This window comes from Eutrigla gurnardus, assembly GCF_963514095.1.
Source record: "Eutrigla gurnardus genome assembly, chromosome: 19".
Taxonomy (NCBI): Eukaryota; Metazoa; Chordata; class Actinopteri; order Perciformes; family Triglidae; genus Eutrigla; species Eutrigla gurnardus.
Genome location: NC_139930.1, coordinates 18,556,792 through 18,576,371, shown reverse-complemented (window position 1 = coordinate 18,576,371; position 19,580 = coordinate 18,556,792). Strand labels below are relative to the sequence as shown.

Sequence of the window (19,580 nt, the reverse complement as noted above, 5' to 3'; positions counted from 1 at the left end):
GCATTCAAAATGATGAAATGAAAGGCAACTGTCAGGTTCACAGGCGTGAGTGTGTGTTGGGGGGTTGGAGGGGCTCTGGGACTAGAGGGAGTGCTGCTGCGACTCTTGATGCGCCAGCTTAAAGCTGAAAGATGCATTTGGCTCCTGATTGACAGCTCATCAGTGTCGTACACTGCGAGGCCCTCAGCCACAAGTTGTCTCCAAAAAAAAATCCCATCTCTAATTCTTTCTGGGGGAGCAAAAGCAGCTTGCGTTGGCCCGAGCACTCGGAGTGAAAAATAGAAGCAATCATTTATTCATCGATTGAAACATCAGAGGACTAAGAGGCAGTGAGGGAGCGGGGGGGCAACAAAGAGCGGGAAAGACAGAGTGGCTTGACGATAAAGGAGGGAAAGAAAAATGCGATGGCGGTGTGGGGTAAGTGAAATTGAGTGGGGAACAAAAGGAGGGAAAATTGTTGAGTGAACGAAAAAGTGGACAGTTTGGCCTTAAGAAGACATCACAGAACGCAGAGGAAAATATCAAGCGATAGAAGCACAAAAAAGGCTTCTTTCATACTGTGATGGATAAAAATCTTTGGGACTTAAAAGTAACGTTTAGCGCCCAATCAAACCTTGAAATCGAGTGTTTGTCAAAGTAGCAGGAGGGAATAATAATACAAAACTGTAATAGCCCAGATCTGTGTGAGGTCAGATGAATTATGTATTTGCAAAACCTTAAAAGCACCTGAACGTGGCAATCAAGCTAAAGGATGCTAACGTTAGCCACTTCAAGCTAGTGGTCTTACCAGACCAAGCAAGGCTGTAGCTGCAGAACCCCCAAGTGCAACTTAGCAACGTTTTTATGGTTTATGAATCCGTGGTTAAAAGGAAAAATGTATAATTTCTTAATTCAAAAGGATATTAAGCATCACTTTAAGACTTCTAAAAATGTGTCACAGCCAGTAGATGCTTAACATTTCCCCAGAATCCAACAAAAGACCAGAATGGCCTCACAGAAAACCCAAAAGGTAACAACCCAAGCTTCAGATTTCTCTGTTTTATTGACACGAATCATTAACTATCTCATCTCAGATACAACACATGTCCGGCAAAGCGCAAAAAGAGTGAAAAGCTTTTGTCCTCTGCAGGGGTATACATTTAAAACAGCATTATCCTTCACTAGCAGTTGGGGGGGAGGGGGGGCTTGACATGAGACAGGATTATCCTCGATAAAAAATAGATCAAATAAACCTCTCCCTACTACATGATGTGAATTGAAGATAGGAGGACCAGGGTTCCCAGGATACAATACTTGATACATTCTATTATTATTTTTTTGTTCTTCAGAGAGATGTGAGCGAGATAAAGCCGTCCCACGCGGTCCAAATAAACAAATACAGAGAGGCAGAAGCGGTGCCAACAGTTACAGTGATACGAGAACATTTGTTAAATTAAACGATAGCAAGGAAAAAAAGCAAAAATAAACAAAAGAACTAAATAGAAAGAAGAAAGTAAATATCTTTGCGAATCCTCAAATCCCAGAAGGTATTCTACCAACCCTCCCTCCCAACCCTCACTCCTTTTATTTTATATCATACAGCAAAAGACATTCAGAAGAGCAGACCGGAGTGATCGAAAACACTCATGCAAAGAAAGCCTTTTTCACACAAAGTCACAAACACGGGAAAAGTCGTCTCAAACAACAGCGCTGTCAACAGTCAGTGCCTTCAGGTCTTTTAGTCGATGGTGTTATTGTTGTTTTGCTGTTTCTCTACAGACTTTTGATTTGCTACTGTACTTTGATTAAAAACGATACGACAGACCGCACCCCGTTAGCTAGCAAGTCTTCTGACTAGACTGACCTCCCACCTCTCCTGTCTGTCCATGGGACCCGGGGATCCAAACAGTGTATTACCAACAGTCTTTGTGTCAGGACCCCCATTGACCAAAAGAAAAGTTCAGCTGGGAGGATTTCTACAGAAGAACCAGAGCCACGGGAATGAGCTTAGGTTTGATATTCCATAACATATATATATAAAAAAAGGCGTGATCATCTTTTTTTCCTTTTTTTTGGCATCTGTTCTTATTCTTTTTTTTTAAATCTGATATATTTGACTACTTTTACAATCATTTTCTACACGGCAAATAATTAAAGAGTTTCATTCCAAAATAAAATTCCGCAGACAAAAAATTATGGCAGCTATTAAAATAAAGTCTACTATGGGTACATATTCAAGTTATATTAAGACCTTTTATTTACAAAAAAAACAAAACATTTATTAACAATCATCTGCGATATTGTGATATTAACCAATAAAGCTTTTTTTTATTTCTGTAACAAATATTTGGAATGAAACCCTTCAATTTTAGATATTTTTTTCAGTGTCATGTATATGCACATTCAATCCACTTTGCATTCAGCGTTGATAGAGTCTCTCAGTAAAAGTTACTTTATATTATAAATAGAATTGTATTGCCATAGTCTTTTTTCTTTCGCAGATATTTTTTTTGTATATAGGGAGATCTTGACACAAACAATATGTATTTATGGACGTTATCCGTTTTGTTTCCACGGTTACAGTTCTTCCGAGCGGATGACGTGGAACAGCGTAACGTTGTAGAGGACCTGGTGGCCATTGTTCCAGGCATAGAGGGCTCGGTCCCGCGGGTTGTAGTCCAGCATGGAGATGTGCGAGTACTTATTCTGGAAGGCAATATCGATGTACTCGTAGGTGGAGGAGTTGGTGGAGTAGGCGTAGTACACCTTGGTGCCTCCTGAGTAGCCGTTGGTGACGTAGAGCGTGCCGCAGATCATGAAGGACTCGCCGGCGCTCCTCTTGGGGTGGTTGGTGGTCCAGCTCTTGACGATCTGCAGCGTGTTGGGGTTCAGCTTGCTGAGGACGATGTTGCCGGCGTTCTGGTTGGTGGCGTAGACGGCCCACAGGCCTCCCTCGTCCACCATCAGGTCGATGTCGGAGTGGCCGCCCCAGGCGTAGTGGTACGCGTTGTTGAAGCCGGCGTAGTCCAGCTGCCGGGACTTGCTGATGGACGAGGTGCGGAAGTCGAACTTGATGATGACGTGGCTCTGGAACTTGTTGAAGTAGATGGAGCCGTTGTAGACCACCTGGCCGGTGCCTGACCACGGGTGGGGCAGCCGGTGGGACGTGAAGTTGTCCGACGTCATGAAGTCCTGCATCGACTTGTATTCCCGCACGAAGCGGTTGTTGTGGTAACCATCCATGTACCAGACCTGAACGGCAAGAAGAGGAAGAAGAGTTAGCCCCTCCGAGCCAGAAACACAGATAAGACAACACCGGAACCTTCTACGCAGATCAAGCATCCCAATTAAGTCAGACTTCCTCAAGGGGCCGACCAAAGCGGGGACCTGAATATAAACAGAGCCAGCGTGACAGCCAAGGGCTGCCGGGATAACACCCATCATCCCACATAAAAAGGCCCATTTCAGCCGCTTCGACCCAGCTTCCTGCTCGGCCCGGCGGCAGCGGCGGCGGCGGCAGATAAAGGAGCTCTTTCTCCGGAACTCGAAACTCAAACGCTTCCTTCGTCTCTGAGGGACTGACACACCTGAAGCACCTTCTTCCCCCCCACCTGCTTCCACGAGCTGCTGTGATTGACTTAAAAAAAAGGATTCATATCACGGGAGCAGGTCTCTGAGGGCCCAGGAAGTTAAAAAAAAACCAAGGTATGGAAACAAAGACATAAAAAAGACATGGAGCAGAAGTGTCTGCTCCTGTCAATTACATTCATTCCTCTTTTTTCTGGCCCTTTGATAACGCGGCACGTCTTTCATGCGTCATTCGTGTTAGTCGGCTCAAAATGTGTTAGTTTCTACAAAAAAAAAAGTTGCTTTACAGTGAATATAATCTCAGTCAGCAGAAAGTTTCACCCTTGCTGCTCAGAATCTCTAAAATATACACATTATACAGCCTTTGTTGTCATGACAATTAGCCTCCAGGAAGCAGAATCTACACAGCTCCTCTTCTGTATGCTGCTTCTTCTTCATGCATTGAGCTGACAAATAAACTTTTCCCCCTTCCTTGTCAGTCTTGTTAAAACCCTACAGATTCATCCCTGGCATTTCATTTTCATGTGTTTTAGTGATGAAAGCATTTATTGAACCAGCCAGAAGAGAGGGAATCAGATGCAATCAGCTCATAAAAAGGACAGTGTCCAATTAACACAGCAGAGCGTTGACCTTCACCTACGATGGAGGTCGACTCTCACTTAGTATCGCTACACACTCGTCTTGCAGATCTTCAGGGACTTGTCTCTGCAGCGTTGCATGTTAACCAGCCAATAGAGTGAAGCCCAATAATAGTTTCATAGTGTGGAAGACCAAGATAATGGAAGGAATCACACTGGAGAAGGTAAAAAACAACCTTCAAAACATAATCAATCATACTGTAGACAGTGGTTTTATCAAAAAATGTAGATAGGAAGTTGTATTTTTTACTCATAATGATGTGTTCATACTATGGTTTCCTTAAAAAATTAGATTCCAAAATCTGAATATAATCGCCTCACTTACAGTATCTCCAATATATTGAATTCTAACCCCTGAATCATGACACATATCACCAGATTATATCCTATATATACACCGTGTCAGTTCATGATGATGTCAGATGAGGCAACACCATATAAGGAGACGACTCCCCGTGACTCTACATACCCGCGTATCTCCTTCGGGGGCCAGAGGGTCGGTCATCCAGGAGCCGAACCTGGACCCGGACGTCTTGATGGTGATGGGATCACTGATGCCCGTCAGCTTGCCGCACGCTGCAAAGGAGAGAGGCATGATGGGAAAATCCAGAGCAACACCCAGGACTCGGGTACTCTACTTAAAAAAAGGAGTCCGGGTTGTCGTCCAGCTTGTTCTGCACACGGAGGGGTCCCTTATTATTCCGTTCACACATGCCGTGTGTGTGTGTGTGTGTGTGTGTGTGTGTGTGTGTGTGTGTGTATGCGAGAGGAGAGGGAGCACCTCTGTGTATTCTGCTCTAGTAAGCTGCTTTAGTGTTAATTAGTGTTGATTGAGGTGTTCATGTGATTTTGATTTAAAAACACCGGTCTCTGTATCCCTAATTTGACCAAATATCAGCCCCTCAAACACCACGGCAACGCACCCATTATTTATTTATTTTTTTTAAGTTTATAGAGACAAAACAGTCAATTAGATGATTTTAATTCCGTCCCAAGAACGTAATGAGTCGTTCTGATAAGTTAAAAGGGCGGGACCGTGACGGTGGCTCTCTTTCATCTCTGTATCATTTCACACAATCCACATTATCTGTGTCGAATGATGAAAATGGTCTATAACCAGCCTGCGTGTGTCTGTGTGAGACATATGTCGTGCCCATGATTGTGTGTGGGCATCACACCTCAGCGGCGCTCTGGGAGACGAACACATGGTCACATGAGCAGCATCTACTATTTGTTACATAAGTACTCGTTACATAACCCTCAGTGGGATTACAGACCGCGGTAATACATCGCCCATTGATTTATTTATTTTTCCTCTAATCGTGCCCTCTATCTTTAGATGGACGCTGCCGTCGCAGGCTGCTGGGGAGGCCCGCTGACGGATCTGCAGTCTGGAGATGCACACAAGGGTCTAATCCCCTTTTGGCCTGAATTTGCCTGCGTTGAAGGCAAAGGGCAAAGCAAATGGGAGAAAATCCTGATGGGAAACTGGAGCTGATATCTGGAGGGAAAACACCATCAGCGTTTAACCCCAAAAGTGAGGATTTAGATATAAAAATGAACACTCTTCAATGATTTGTAAAAAGATGATTTCACTCTATTTCAACATGAGTCTTAGTTTTGTAGTTTTGGCTACAATGTTGTCATGACATTGTAGCCAAATGTATCATTTTTTTGGCTATACAATGTCAGAAAATAGTGACAAACGTCTCCAAATGTCTCATTTTGTCCATTCAACTGTACAAAACGCCAAATATATATTCTGTTTATTCTACTGTATGATAAAGAAATGCATCGAGATCTCATACGTGAGAAGCTTGAAAGCAATTCTTAAATTGATTCTTTGTTTCTCAGTAACTTTTCAGAGGATTAGGACTAGTTGATTGCAGCTCTAGTCACTACTAGTTTAAGTTTAACAGGTCTAATGATTATTACTAATTATTTATTACATTTAGTTGGTTATATTTGAGGTCATATAGAAACAGTTTTCTAGTTTTTCCTCATCGTCTGACGACCTCCATGTAAAAAAAAGGACATCAACATCCAAAACACATAAATAAATGATTTTATAATAAAGATGGAAATCCATTTACGTCAGCTTGGATGAGGTTGTTTAGGAGGAGATAAATATTGATTCTGTGGCCCGTGGACGGCGTGAGCCCTCACTATTCTCTACAGATGGGAATGGAAATCGAGAGGAGCGGCGTCGTTTAAATGCGCCGGTGTGACTTTCTTTGCTCCATTCATCAGCGTTTTGTGTGTGAAGGGGATCGGATTTGCCTGAAGCCCTCTGCCTGGGGGGGGAAGGGGGGCACGACGTGGGGTGATTTATTTATTTGATTATTGCCCAGCGAGCTGGCATGTCCCGCTTGATCGATGGCCATTGTGTCCCAGCAGCCGCCGGTCTGTTAGTCTCTCCAGCACAAAACAGCTTGAAGGACAGCTCTGCAGGGACCCTAGTTACTCTCCTTCACTTTCCCCGCTCGCCTTCACTTTATCACTCCCCCCCTCCCCCTCCCTTCGCCCCCTCCTATCAATTCCTCCTGACGCTGTATCTATTATTCAATACTCTATTCCTCCTGCCCTCTTTATTTTCCCTGTCTCCCCCCCCTCCTCCCCTCTCCTCTCCTCCACACCCCGGTTGTTGATCTGCCGATGCAAATTTTTGTCTAGTGACCTTCGCAAGTTTAATCTCAATAACGAGAGTGTGTTTGTGTGCACTATGCATGAGTTCCTCTGCCGTCGTGTGAAGATGAAAGGGAGGAGCCACCCTACTGTTGTGCCTGAGTCCCTCGCTGGGTGACCTCGCCTTTATCTAGTCTGATCTCTCACACACGCACACACACATCTACACACACTCTGGTGGATTTCCCACAGTTCCCCACTCGCCTGACTGCAGATGTGAGCAACGACATGTGCATTGAACTGAGAGAGCAGACTCCTGGTCCAGTCCGATGGGTAGCGACAGCAGCCGATAGGAAAAAAACTAACCTTGTGTGCATAGATAAAAGATACATAATGACAGGAGAAATAACTGAGTTCACTCTACAATGTACATAAAGTGACTAGTAGACTTTGCAACAAAACTTCCTTTCTGTCCTCTCGCACTGTGAATAATATGAAACAGGGACATGATATTCCCGCTAAGTGTCTCTGCTCTTGTAATATATCTTAGTCACTGTGGTGTGGGTGTGCATCTATTAGCACTGTGGGCTGTGACAGAGGTGTGAAGAGACTGAGACGGGGCTAAAACCAGAAGATTAGTCTGATAGGAACTCGCCATCTCCCTGGTTATGTGTTTTGTGCCTCATCTTGTTTTTTAACTCCTTTTTCCATCACAGGAAGACGTTTTTTTTACAGGATGCTATCTTATGCAAGTTCACAAAGTAGAACCACTAAATGGGATATTTTCATTATTAAGTCTTTCTATTAATGACGCCGTCTATAAAAATGTCATAAAAATGTCATAAAAATCACATTTTCCCAGAGTATTCAAATGGTGTGTGCTGCTCCATAAACAATGTAAAATCCCCAAATATTCAATTAACATTCGCATGAAACAGAAAAACATCACATAAATGTTGATTATTGACTTAAAATTGGTGTTCTGACAGGAAAAGATATAGAAGTTACCTGGATGTAATGAGCCCTGTGATTGGTTGACTGACCATAAAGTGTAAGATTGTGTAATATGCATTTGAGTATCTCTGAATATGCCTGAAGATCTCTTTCTGGCCGCTCACAACAAACTTCATGTCAGTGGGAGTGTGTTTTTTTTGTTCTGCATGCACATGTTATTTTGTTTTTTTGAAGCAAAAGTGTGTGCCAACAACTTTCTGTGCCTACCTAATTTTTGCATGCATGCTCGGAGTCTCTCCTCAAGATTTGACACTCTGTTGTGGAGCTCCTCGTAGTCATAGGCCCCCATCTCCTCCTGAAGTTCGCTTAGAACTGACGTCAGATTCTGGACCTCCTCCTTAAACTGCAATACCAATTTGGCATCGGCTTTGTACTCCTCCAACACTGGTATCAACGGTCTAAGCTCCTCCATTTTCGCTTTTATGGCCTGAAAGGATTAGAATAAGCTCGGTTGAGTGTCATGCGCGACAAAAAAAGGAGACTGTCCATAAAAGAAAAAGAAAAAGGAAAAGAAAAAAAAAAAAAAAACACCTGTCTGAGCCTGACTGCTCTAACTCTATCCTGCCTCTTCACTGACCCCCGTCTGTGTCCGTGTTCAGAGTTTGTGTGTTTTTTTTTGTCTGTGCAGGTGTGTGTCAAACATTCTCCAACCTGGACGAGCAGAGGAGGCTCCGCCCCCTCCCCCTCCCTCCCCCCGGCAGTGACCAGCCGTTTTAAAAAGCAAGCCCTCGGTACACCGACAACAATTGGGAAAGCTCTTTATTGGTCATCATCGTTTAAAATGCAACATCGTATTAAGGGTTACATGCTTTTACATGTCACACACAACAAAGTGTCTCGAATTTTACTTCTATTGATTTTTTTTTTTAACGTATAGATTTGTTGAGTAACCAAATATGCATAGACAAAAGCCAAAAAGAAAAAAAATATAACAGCAATTAATAATAATAATAATAATAATAATAATAATAATAATAATAATAATAATAATAATAATAATAATAATAATAATAATAATGTATTTACGTTTGGAGAAAAAAAGCTTTTAAATGGAAAACTTTGACAGCAGTAACATGCAGGAAGAGATCAGTGGTGGTTTGGGAGAAGGCTGGGGGTTTCTTAGACTTAATGGTGCTAAAAAAAAGGTAAATTAACTGTTTGACGCCCAAATGCTCTCAGTACTGTGGCCCAGTTCAGGGGAATCTGGAATAGACCTGCCTCTTCTTCCCTGTGGCTCTCTTTACATGTCTTAAAGTTAGCCCTGCAAGCAAGAAAATGACAAACTGTTGACAGGGGCTAGAGCTTGCTAACCTAACTAACAACACACACACACACACACACACACTTATATATTACAGTAAAGTTGGATGCATGCATTGAATGGCTGCATGTGAGCATGCATGGATAGACACACATGGATGAGATGATCAGGAATCTGCTTTTATGATGTGGATCAGAATAAAACAAGCTGAAGTGCATCGAATGTCCAATTTGTGATCTGTATCTTGTTGACTTATTATTTTATTTTGAAAGTTCTTGTCTGGCTTCTTGTGTTTCGACAACATGAAGCACTTGAGAACGTTTTTTTTGCGAAGTGGAGAGCTGAAAAAGCAATTTCATGTCCATCATGCAATTAGTCAATCGGTGGAAAAGTAAGTGGCGATTATTTGGAAAAGTTGGTTGATCGTTTAAGTAATTCTTCAAATAACAATGCCCTGAATTCCAGCTCAGCATTGTTGAATTGATGACTGATGGGCTTTAAGAAGTACAAAATACTTATTTTTCACTCTCAAACAGTCATTGGACTGAGACAATAATCAATGCATATCCATAATAAAAGTTATTTTCAACCTTCTGTGGCTTTTCTATTTTGATTGTACAGCAAACCCTTTTAAAGGGCCAGTGTGTGGGATTTGAGCTTGCAACCAAACTTGCCAAGCGTGTAGGAGAACGGCCCCACGCAAGAACACACATCCAAACTATCTACGAACTCCTTATATGGAAGTAAAAGTTCATGAAAACACAAATATTAATATTAATTTCGATTTCTGCTAATATCATAGTAAATGCTGCGCTGGCCCTTTAAGAGAAAAAGGGGCTTTGTGTCTACTCTTCAATCAGATTATATTCAGGATAAGTGTCACATGATCAGATATCCTGGTGGTACATTTTACCATTACATTATCTGCTCAGTGTGATAAACATTAATCTCCTTATTTCCAGGTTGATTTCCATCTCGGAGGTTCATGAAGTGAGTTGGTGGGTCCAGTTACCTCTTTGATTATGCATGCATTATGGAAACATCACAGTGGGAACAACAAATATATTTAAAAAAAACACAAAATGGGTTAAAGCTGCAGTATAAATGGAAGGGGGGGGCGGTTTGGATCGATGTACCGGCGGTCTCTCCGTACCTTGTATTGCTTGGCGATGTTCTGCTTGTGGTTCTCCTCCACCTGCCTGAACTTGGTCTCCAGACCGCGGAGCTGAACCTCCATCTTCTCCACGTACTGCAGGTCCCTCTGGGTCCGCTGGTCCAGGACCTGGATGGACTGGGTCATGTTCTGGACCTGTGAGGGACACATTGTGGACATTGGCTGTGAGAGAGATGCAGAGGAAACACGCAACAGACTGCCAATGTGTTGTTTTTGGGGGGGGGTTTGGCTTTGGTCCTGCAGTGACTCACAAACTAGTCAGGGGCCCTCGGACACACGGTGGAAGTGGATGCATACTGTTAAGACATTTGGTTTCTCCCAAAAGCTCGCTACTCCACATTATTTAGGGATTACCAGCCCATAAATGTGCTTAAATGTTCCTTTTTTGTCTAAATGTGGTAGCTTCCAGCCTGTGTGTATTGAGCCCTGTTGCGTCATCATATGTGTTGCTCCGGCTGAACAATAGAGACTCAGTTTTTGTAGCTGCCTCTGATGATGCACGCCGGGTTTCCAGGGAGCTCATTAGAGCGTGATTCCTATTCTTGTCCGACGGGGCGGACCACAAACATGGATAATCCTCTGTGTGTGTGTGTGTGTGTGTGTGTGTGTGTGTGTGTGAAGTAGTGTAAGGATAAAAGGCGGTCACTCCGAGGTGATTACCTTCTCTAACAGCTGCCTCAGTTGTTTGGTGCGAGCGTCCCGTGAACACATGGACTGCTGGGGCGCCACCACGGTGCAGACGCACCTCCCCTCGCTATCCTGGGCTGAACTGTACACCTGCCATGATTCCTCCGGGTTGGCTGGCAACACCTGAGGGCGAGAGTTAGGGTTGGGATTAATAGGAGGAGAGAGAGAGAGAGAGAGAGAGAGAGAGAGAGAGAGAGAGAGAGAGAGAGAGGCTGGGAAATGACAAAAAGGTCACTTCGCTGCCCATTAAGAGCTGTGTGATGCCAAAGCCCGGATTGCATTCATAACCATTATGAAAAAACCCCATCAGGCATCAGGCTCCGCCCCTTTCGCACCATCACACAGGATATAAAAAAGCCACACAAAAGGGGGGAATATGCAGCCAATCAGGCTGCTCCCCGTTATTCACCGGGTGGGTGTGTGAGGGTGTAAAGCGTGACGAGTACGACGTCACGATGAAGGGTTCTTTTCCCCAGAGAGAGAGAGAGAGAGATGCTGATCAGATAAGATTGAGTGAGTGGAATTTGACAGATCTGCTGATTGAATCAATTAGTGAGAAGGAGTGACTTCAAAAAATCCCCCCCCCCCCCACAAACTGCTGTCTCCCCAGAGGATGTGCTGACATCACAAAGAAAATCCCGCCGCCTTGATATCTCAGTGTGCATCTGCAGGCCCTTTTTCTGCTCAGTCAGTCCCTGCTTTTACCAAAAAAATATGCAGAAATGGCACATTCAAATATCAGGTATCAACATGGATCTATTTTCTTTGCCTTAAGGCATCCGTTGTTGTATGTTTCAGGCTCCACTAGCATCGTTATCCCGGCACAGAGGCAGACCCGGGATCTGTCAGAGACACAAAGAGCTCCACTCTATAACTGTACCTTGGCTTTGAACGCCTCTCTCATTCACAAAGGCTGGGGGGGGAGAGGATGCATGAGGACCCCCTGCTGTTTCAGACTAGGAGGAGGAGGAGGGGGGGCTGCCTTGAAATTTCTCTTCAATCGCTTAATTATCCTCCATGGATGTCTTATTTCTATAAATACCAGGGGAAAATGACAACTTTCCACTTAGTGCAGGCTACTCATAGGGACCGCAGCTGGACCCACATCAGACCAGGACTCTCCAAGTCTACTTTCGCAAGCGCATCACGTTGACAGAATTCCTCCTTTTAATTAGGAAACCAAAGCGCACAAATTGCCTATGTTGTCATTCAATCGCAGCATTCATTCAAGAAGAAAACGGGGGAAATCAGCCGCAGGAAACATGCGTAACTTGCGCACTTACTCCCGTGCTCCGGTCCGGGTACCCTCCCTGCGCCGCCGTGAGCTTGGTGGTATTCAGCCCCACCAAGGAGGGGAGGGTCTGCGACATCCAGTTGGTGATCATCGCCATGGTGCTGAGCACGACTCCGATCTTCAGCAAAGGCACCGACATCTTTGCGCGCTGCTTGGACCTTTTTTATTCTCCACCTTTTAATCTTTTTTATCTCGTCAGGTCGTCTTCATTCTACGGAGCCCGCGGAGGATCGGGGGAGGCGAGTCATGGTGCCCAGTTCGGCTTGCTGTTGCTGTTTCTTCACCCGGGACTCCGGATCGGCGGCTCTTTTTTTGGACATCTCCAAACGAAGTGAACGAGTCGGACGCGCGAGACCGAGAGGCGACCTGGACCGGTGAAAACGGAGAGGGGGAGTCCGGGATGGAGATTTAAAAAAAAATAAAAACTGTAAGACAAGCTCCAGTGGAAGAGAATAAAAAAAATAGAGGAGGGGAGGGGGAACCCTTGCTGGAAGCGTCTCCTTGTTGGCTCGTAGTCCCGCACACTGCCGCCTCTCCGGTTCACCGTTACTATTTGGTTCACGCCCGACGGTCCGCCTCCTGCCTTGCTGAGCTCAGTGATGAAGTGCCACTGACTCCACACACACACACGCGCACGCACACACACACACACACACACACACTGAGAGGAGGGAGGAGGAGGAGGAGGAGGAGGTACTACGGATCCATCTACATCGCCAGACGCAATGATGTCAGCCAGGTTGGGGGTCCGCTCACGCTGATATCTGGGAGTGCGCCTGATTCGCCCAAAATTGCCCGATACCGACTGTCCCGGGGTGTGTGTGTGTGTGTGTGTGTGTGTGTGTGTGTGTGTGAGGGGGGGGGGGGGCAATGAGCAGTGCGGCTGAGGTCGGCCGACACTGACGCTGGAGGATTATTAATCACATGGGACAGTGACATTGCTTTCTTGTCTATGAGAGGGGAACCTGATCCGGATCGTTCATAGTAGGACTGCAAAGATCCACATGTCAAAACACACACGCACGCACGCGCGCACACACACACGCACGCACGCGCGCGTACACACACGCACGCGCGCGCGCACACACACACACACACACACCACCACCAAACTGTCGCATTTCAGTGACAGAGGAGGGAGGGAGGGGGAGGAGGGGGAGGGGGGGGGGGGGGGGGTGATGAGAAGTCGGAGTATGTTTTATTGATGAAGGGTTACCGGATGCCTCGCGCTCAAACGGAAGGTGAGCTTTTAATGCGCGTGACTCTGGCGCCATCGTGTAGCTGATTGTGGCATTGCCGGAATAAAAAAAAAAAAAAGGGAGGGGGAGGGAGGGAGGGGGGATGCTTTTTAAAATGCAAGGAAGCAGCACTACATATGCAAAATATATGTGTAAAAAATAATATATGAGCATTAATATGATGCATAAATGCCACGTTTGTGCACTGAATACAGGATGTGTGCATTATATGAAGGGAGGTTAATCAACAGGCCGATGGGACGGCGGCCTGCATGATGCATGAGGCCCCGGAATAGCACGAGTGGCTCCGTGTCCACGACTATTTCTGTCGGCTCCATAATGCATTTTTCTGGTAAACTGAAAGTTTGCACTCTCTGCACCTCCACGTCTCCCCTGTCTCTCTCCTCACCCCCTCCCTCCCTCCCTCCCTCCCAAGTCTCTGCAACTTCTTTGTGACCTTTGAGGTGAGAGCTCAGAGTCGTGAAGCCTCCACAGATTATTGTGAGGCATCAGTGGGGGGGGGGGGACTAGTCCAGTGTTAATGACTCTGATGCTTCACATGTTGTCGGCTCTAATCCTGTTTTAATGGAGGTGATGATAAAAAAGGTTCCTCCTCTCGTATAAAGTATTTAACACGGCAGCATGAGGAGGAGCACCACAGCTGCACTGATGACTCAATAAAATACAATTAAAAAAATCAATCATTCATCAGTTTATAGAGAGACCTGTCATTTAAGACCACTCATTAGAAACACTGGGGATTGATTTTATAATTCTGTACGCCAGATCTCAAAATGTCCAAACCAAATCAAAAGGCAACATTTGCACAATGACGACTTATGGATTATGATGTTTGAACCCTCCATAAATAAGATTGTGTAAAAGAGGTTTATACGGCAACATTAAATAATAACTCTTTAAAAGTGAATTTTTCTTCACAATAAAAAAGACACAGATTTGAATTAAGATAGGTGGAAAAAAGGACCACATTTTAATAATATAAGGCAATAAAATAAGATTAATATATGATGATATTCTTGCCTATTGAGCTGTAGTGCATTATAGTGAACAGGTGTTTAGCTTGTGTGTATATAAATAAATAATGTAGGATAACAACATTAACACTCAGCATCATCTTAAAAAAACACATTTCCAGCCTGCAAGTGAACTACAAAACGCACCGTATCCACCTCTTCTGCTCTCTCTCTCTCTCTCTCTCTCTCTCTCTCTCTCTCTCTCTCTCTCTCTCTCTCTCTCTGTCTCTCTACCCTCTCTCTCCCCCTACTTGCTTCAGCAACCATACTGAATAATAAATAGCTCCAACCCCAGCTGCCACACGTATTGCAATTCAGCTCAACTCCATCTCAGTTTCTTTTCTCACATGAAAAAAAAGACCCGATTGATTCTTCCACCTTCATGTATTAAAAATCCAACTTACTGTTTAAAAAAAAAAAGAAGAAAAAAAAAAAAAACGTTCCCTTGCCGGAGAAAAGTTGGCGAAGTTGATTGAGTTGTTTCATGTGAATTAGAAGCTCTTTTTCTTTTAACGTGTAAAAAAAAGAATCCTGCAGAAATCGAAAACCTTAACACGTGCAGGTTCAACCTTGTTTGAGCGATATGGTGCGTGGGTTTGCATGGTGTCTGAGAGGGAGGGAGGGGGGGGGGGGAAGCAGGTCGCCATCTGTGTCGTTAAAAGGTGTCCGTGAGATGTTTGAGGATGTGGGAGGGGGGGGAGGTCCTCCGAGGCCCACGGGGGGAGCCACTAGGTGAGGAACAGATGCCGCTCTGGCTGCTTACTATTCTTCTCTGTAGCCAAACGCCGAGCAGTCGAGTGAAATCCTCCAGCGAGAGGAAGATGGAGGATGAACGCGGGCGGAATAAGAGAGGAAGTGGAAACGCCACTAATCAGGCAGATGTTGAGAAAAGATCCTGCTCCCCCCCCCACCTCGCTGACTTTATGAAGCAAAGGTGGCTCACGTGGTCATTAAGGGAGCAGCATTGTTCGAGGCTCTCCATCTCTGGATACGCCTCTCACTTTGTGTTTTTATTTATTTATATATATATATCCGTCTTCAAACAGAGATGTGATGCAGAGAAGGCCTTCCTACGGTGGATCTGTGGGTTTCTATAGCAGTACGCTGTATAAATATAGAGTCGAGTCGAGTTTCTGTCCTCCTGGAACAGACTCCTCTCGACTTGCCTTCTTAAAAACAAAAAAACAGATGGGATGCACTCTCAGGCCACCAGAGAAACGCCGGCACTGTAAACCCCTGACCCCGACACCTGCTGTCACCAAACCCAGAGTCCCAACTCTCCTCTGACTTCCATCAAATCGCCCCATCGTTCCCGCCGTGTCAGCGTTTCTCAGCACCCTGCTCCGCCGCACACTCGTGTCCAGTTCAGATTACAAGTTCACACGTTCGATGCTTTTCGTTAGGGGGGGGGGGTACAACGGCACCAGTAGCTGTGTGTGTACGTCCACATGTCAAATCTGTCACGCGTTTGCTGTTTAAATCAATAATGTCGGCGGATTTGTGTCAAGGCGATATATCATCAATAATGTTCTAATACACTGGTTATGGTGGTGGTGGGGGGGGGGGGGGGGGGGTCAGCTGCCTACTTCCAACACATTTTATTGAGTGTGTCACTTGGAGTATATTACAAATCCTCCGGGAACAGAGATTAATTTATTGATACCTCTGTGGCACTTTTTTTTTTTCAGCCTCCAATTACCAACCACAATTGGATTCACACTAGAGTGAAGCCAATGAAATATGACTCTCTGTTCAAGCATGGGGGGGCTATTAAATCATCAAACTCTTCAATCCGGTGGTGGCATGGCCTGGTGATAAATAACCCCCCCCCTTCCACATCTCCACCCGCCACCACCACCACCACCATACCGTCTGCACAAAATGTATAAAGGCAACAGTTTAATGCAACCATATTACATGCGTCGCTGGGAACGGCAGGAAGTCATTACTGGTTCCAGTAAAAGAATCCCAAAGATGCGATTTATGGACCAGTCCATTTGTTTACTACTGGCTTGGCTTCACATTGTTGGAATGAATGTTCCCCCTCTCTCTCTCAGGCAAAAACACAGTAAGTCACAGTGTGGTCATTGAGCATGCTCCAAACACCTTCTTTATGAGACACTGCATTTGATTGTGAAGCCTTGATTTAAGAGCAGCAGCCCCCATGATTCAACAACGGCCTCTTTTTTTTTAGAGAGAGATACAGGCAACATATTGTATCAGCCCTGCAGTTGATCAATCTGAGCAATTTGCTAATGAGAAAATTGACAGTTCATGCAATAATTCCACCCACCTCCTTCCCCCTATATATCTGGCCGGTTTGTCATCCCCGGCGGTGGGGATTGCTTGATCCATCCGCGCCCGTCAAGCACAATGTATTCACATCATGTAATCCCACCGTTAATCTGTTTAAGCAGGGAGGGGGGAAGAGGGGGCTAATTCACGGGGGCTCTTTATGCGAGGTATGCCAGGTATAATCTCTCGGATCTGAAGCCAATCAACCGCTTTTATTTGATTATTTTTTAGCTTTTAATTAAAAGGATGTGGGGGGGAAAATGGCGTGAAACAAACATTTAAAAAAAAACCTACTTGGGTGAGTTCTGTGCCCATGAAGATGAGGAGAATCAGAGTCAGGAGCTTGCTCGCAGGCTGCATCTCTTGCCTCCGGTGTGTGTGGACCAGCGGTCTCACATGCAGATCGAGTCCCTTCGCGTCCCCCCCACCACCACCACTACCACCACCACCACCACCTCTTCCCCTCTCCCCGCACAGCGGTCCTCTCCTCCGGGCTGGTTTCTTCTTCTTATTCTATGTTTGTTAAATTCTTCTTTAATGCTGTTCTCCCCTCAGCAGCAGCCCAGGACGCGGCGGGTCTGTTTGGCGGCTCCGTGCATATTCATTTCATATCGGGAGCCTCGGATGTCTTCGCTGCCTCTCTCTCTCTCTCCTCTCTCTCTCCTGTCCGTCGGTTCCTCCGTGGCCGCAGTTTATTTCTGGCTGCGTCGGGCTGTGATGAGCATCCGGGCGGGAGAACGAAGCAGGACACTGTCGATGCGCACACGCCCGCTGTTGAAGCTGCGCTCCGGGATCGCCAAAAGTTTCCCTCCCCGCCTGGAGCCGCCGCCGTGCGAAGCTGCTCTCGATGGGGGGGAAGAGATGAGAGTGACGGCGCTGTACATGGTGCTGAAAGCGGAAGTAGCATCGCGGAGAGAGGGAGATTCAAATTTGGCAAAGCATAAGGGAGGGACCATGCCTCTCCCGGATGATGATTCGCTCCAAATAAGTCTGTCTAAAGGAAAAAACAACATACTGTCTTCCATACCCATGAGCTCATGTGTTATTATTAGATGTTAAAATGCTGCCAGATAACAGAGGTTGGAAATAACCAAGTACCTATTTCTATTTTTTTCCAAAATTTGTACTTTCTACATTCACATTTTCAAAACAGGCTCCTTACTTTAGTTTGAATGCATTTGAGGGGAAGTCGATTATATTTTTTCTTACTACTGTGACGCAAAAAACACAGCAAGTATAATAGGAATACTTTGAGTACATTTCAGAGAATGTACTTTTTTCCACTTTTACTTGAGTAAATTAGTTGAATCAGTACTTCTACTTTTACCCGAGCCTTTTCAAAGACAAGTAGTCGGCTGTACTTTTGACGCCAATCACAAATAACCACACCGGTGTTTTCTCGAATACCAGCTTCATTACTATACTGATGCGTTTGAGCATCATTGTCATTATTGTTGTCGAGTTCAGTATATGTATATATAAACAGACAAATAAACCTACTCAAAAAGTACACAATCAAAGCTGTACACTTGTGTACTTGAATGTGTTACTACCAACAAGGGAAATCAAGCATTAGAATTACGGGATGTGGAGATATTTGGAGGATTATTTTAATTTGCCTCTTCGGGACTGTGTGGGCGGGATGAATCCAGTCTCATCATAATAAATGAATCCTTTGTCTTAATAATTTAGTTTTGTGTTTAATTTAGTGTGTGTGTGTGTTATCTGCACGCTAGAACCATCTAGAATGATACTAAGGTACCCAATAGACCTCTAATTGGACGGTCAAGCGGCCCTGCTCCTGCCTGCCCACGACTTTCTGAACCACATTATACTCCCGATAGCCCAGTGGCCTGTAGATGGACTCCCAGCTGAAACGAAGACGCATAAATCACCTCGTAATGGAACCAGGGCAAGTTCCTATCTGTGTTCTGTGAACTCTCATTTGTCCGTTAGCAGATTATTTTTTTTTGGCTGCTCCGTCTGCCTGAACTAGACCGAGAGGAGGTTTAAACTCAAAATGATTTTCAGGATGGCGCGTTCTTCTCGTGCGTCCGATTGCTTTTGCAAGTCCGAGTGATTTTTCTTTCCATCAGACGTGTCTTCAGCTCACTCAATGAGGATTTGATTATGGGGCAAGGGGGTGGCGGGGTTATCTCTGAGTAATGGAAGTGGAATGATGCCGACAAAAGAACATTTGTTTGGCCGGAGCCGTCCCCTGCGTGGCGGTACACAGCCCACACACCGGACAGCAGGAGACACCTCTCACTGGCACTTTGGCCGATATTAAAGTTGGCTGTCTCCGTTGCATGAAGCGACAGCGGACACCTCCACTAAAAGCACAGTAGTCCCTTTGATACCGCCTGACGAGCTGTTCCTCTATTAAAAGTTGCATGGGAGAACGGGAATGTTTGTTCGCCTTCACCGCCTTCGGATGTGAGAGAAGACGTTCGGCGACTGTTCGGTTAATTCATACAAGGCACCTTTTTTCTTTTGCAACTCTCTAAAAAATGAATGATGGCGTCTGGTTTAGTTATTTTGTGCAAAGTTAATGCGTCTTCTCGCTTCCTCGTCCACTGATGCAAGTAGATGAGGACTGTGGTGAACGAGCAATCAACACAAGCAATAGGAGATGATGGATCGCCGCTGTGATTGGGGAAGAATTCAGTGTTCAAACAGAGCTGGATGTGGGGTACTGATTTCATGTGGCCTCCTCGTATGGATATTTCCTCCTCGAGATGTATTTGAGTTCA

At 45.1% G+C, this 19,580-nt stretch overlaps 1 protein-coding gene across 2 annotated transcripts; it reads right to left on the bottom strand.

Moving 5' to 3' along the window:
- Window positions 1-1,023: 1,023 nt before the first annotated feature.
- On the bottom strand, window positions 1,024-17,277 carry olfm1b (olfactomedin 1b). Of its 2 annotated transcripts, none has more exons than XM_084035181.1 (6): window positions 17,122-17,277; window positions 10,940-11,089; window positions 10,259-10,414; window positions 8,052-8,271; window positions 4,675-4,781; window positions 1,024-3,231 (listed from the first exon to the last, which is right to left on the bottom strand). In XM_084035181.1, exons 1-6 carry the CDS (start codon window positions 17,185-17,187, stop codon window positions 2,557-2,559), a joined length of 1,374 nt encoding a protein of 457 aa, XP_083891307.1. In that variant the 5' UTR covers window positions 17,188-17,277; the 3' UTR covers window positions 1,024-2,556. The 2 variants fall into 2 exon arrangements, with proteins under 2 accessions (XP_083891307.1, XP_083891306.1); XM_084035180.1 differs by lacking the exon at window positions 17,122-17,277 and adding an exon at window positions 12,250-12,772.
- Window positions 17,278-19,580: the final 2,303 nt, after the last annotated feature.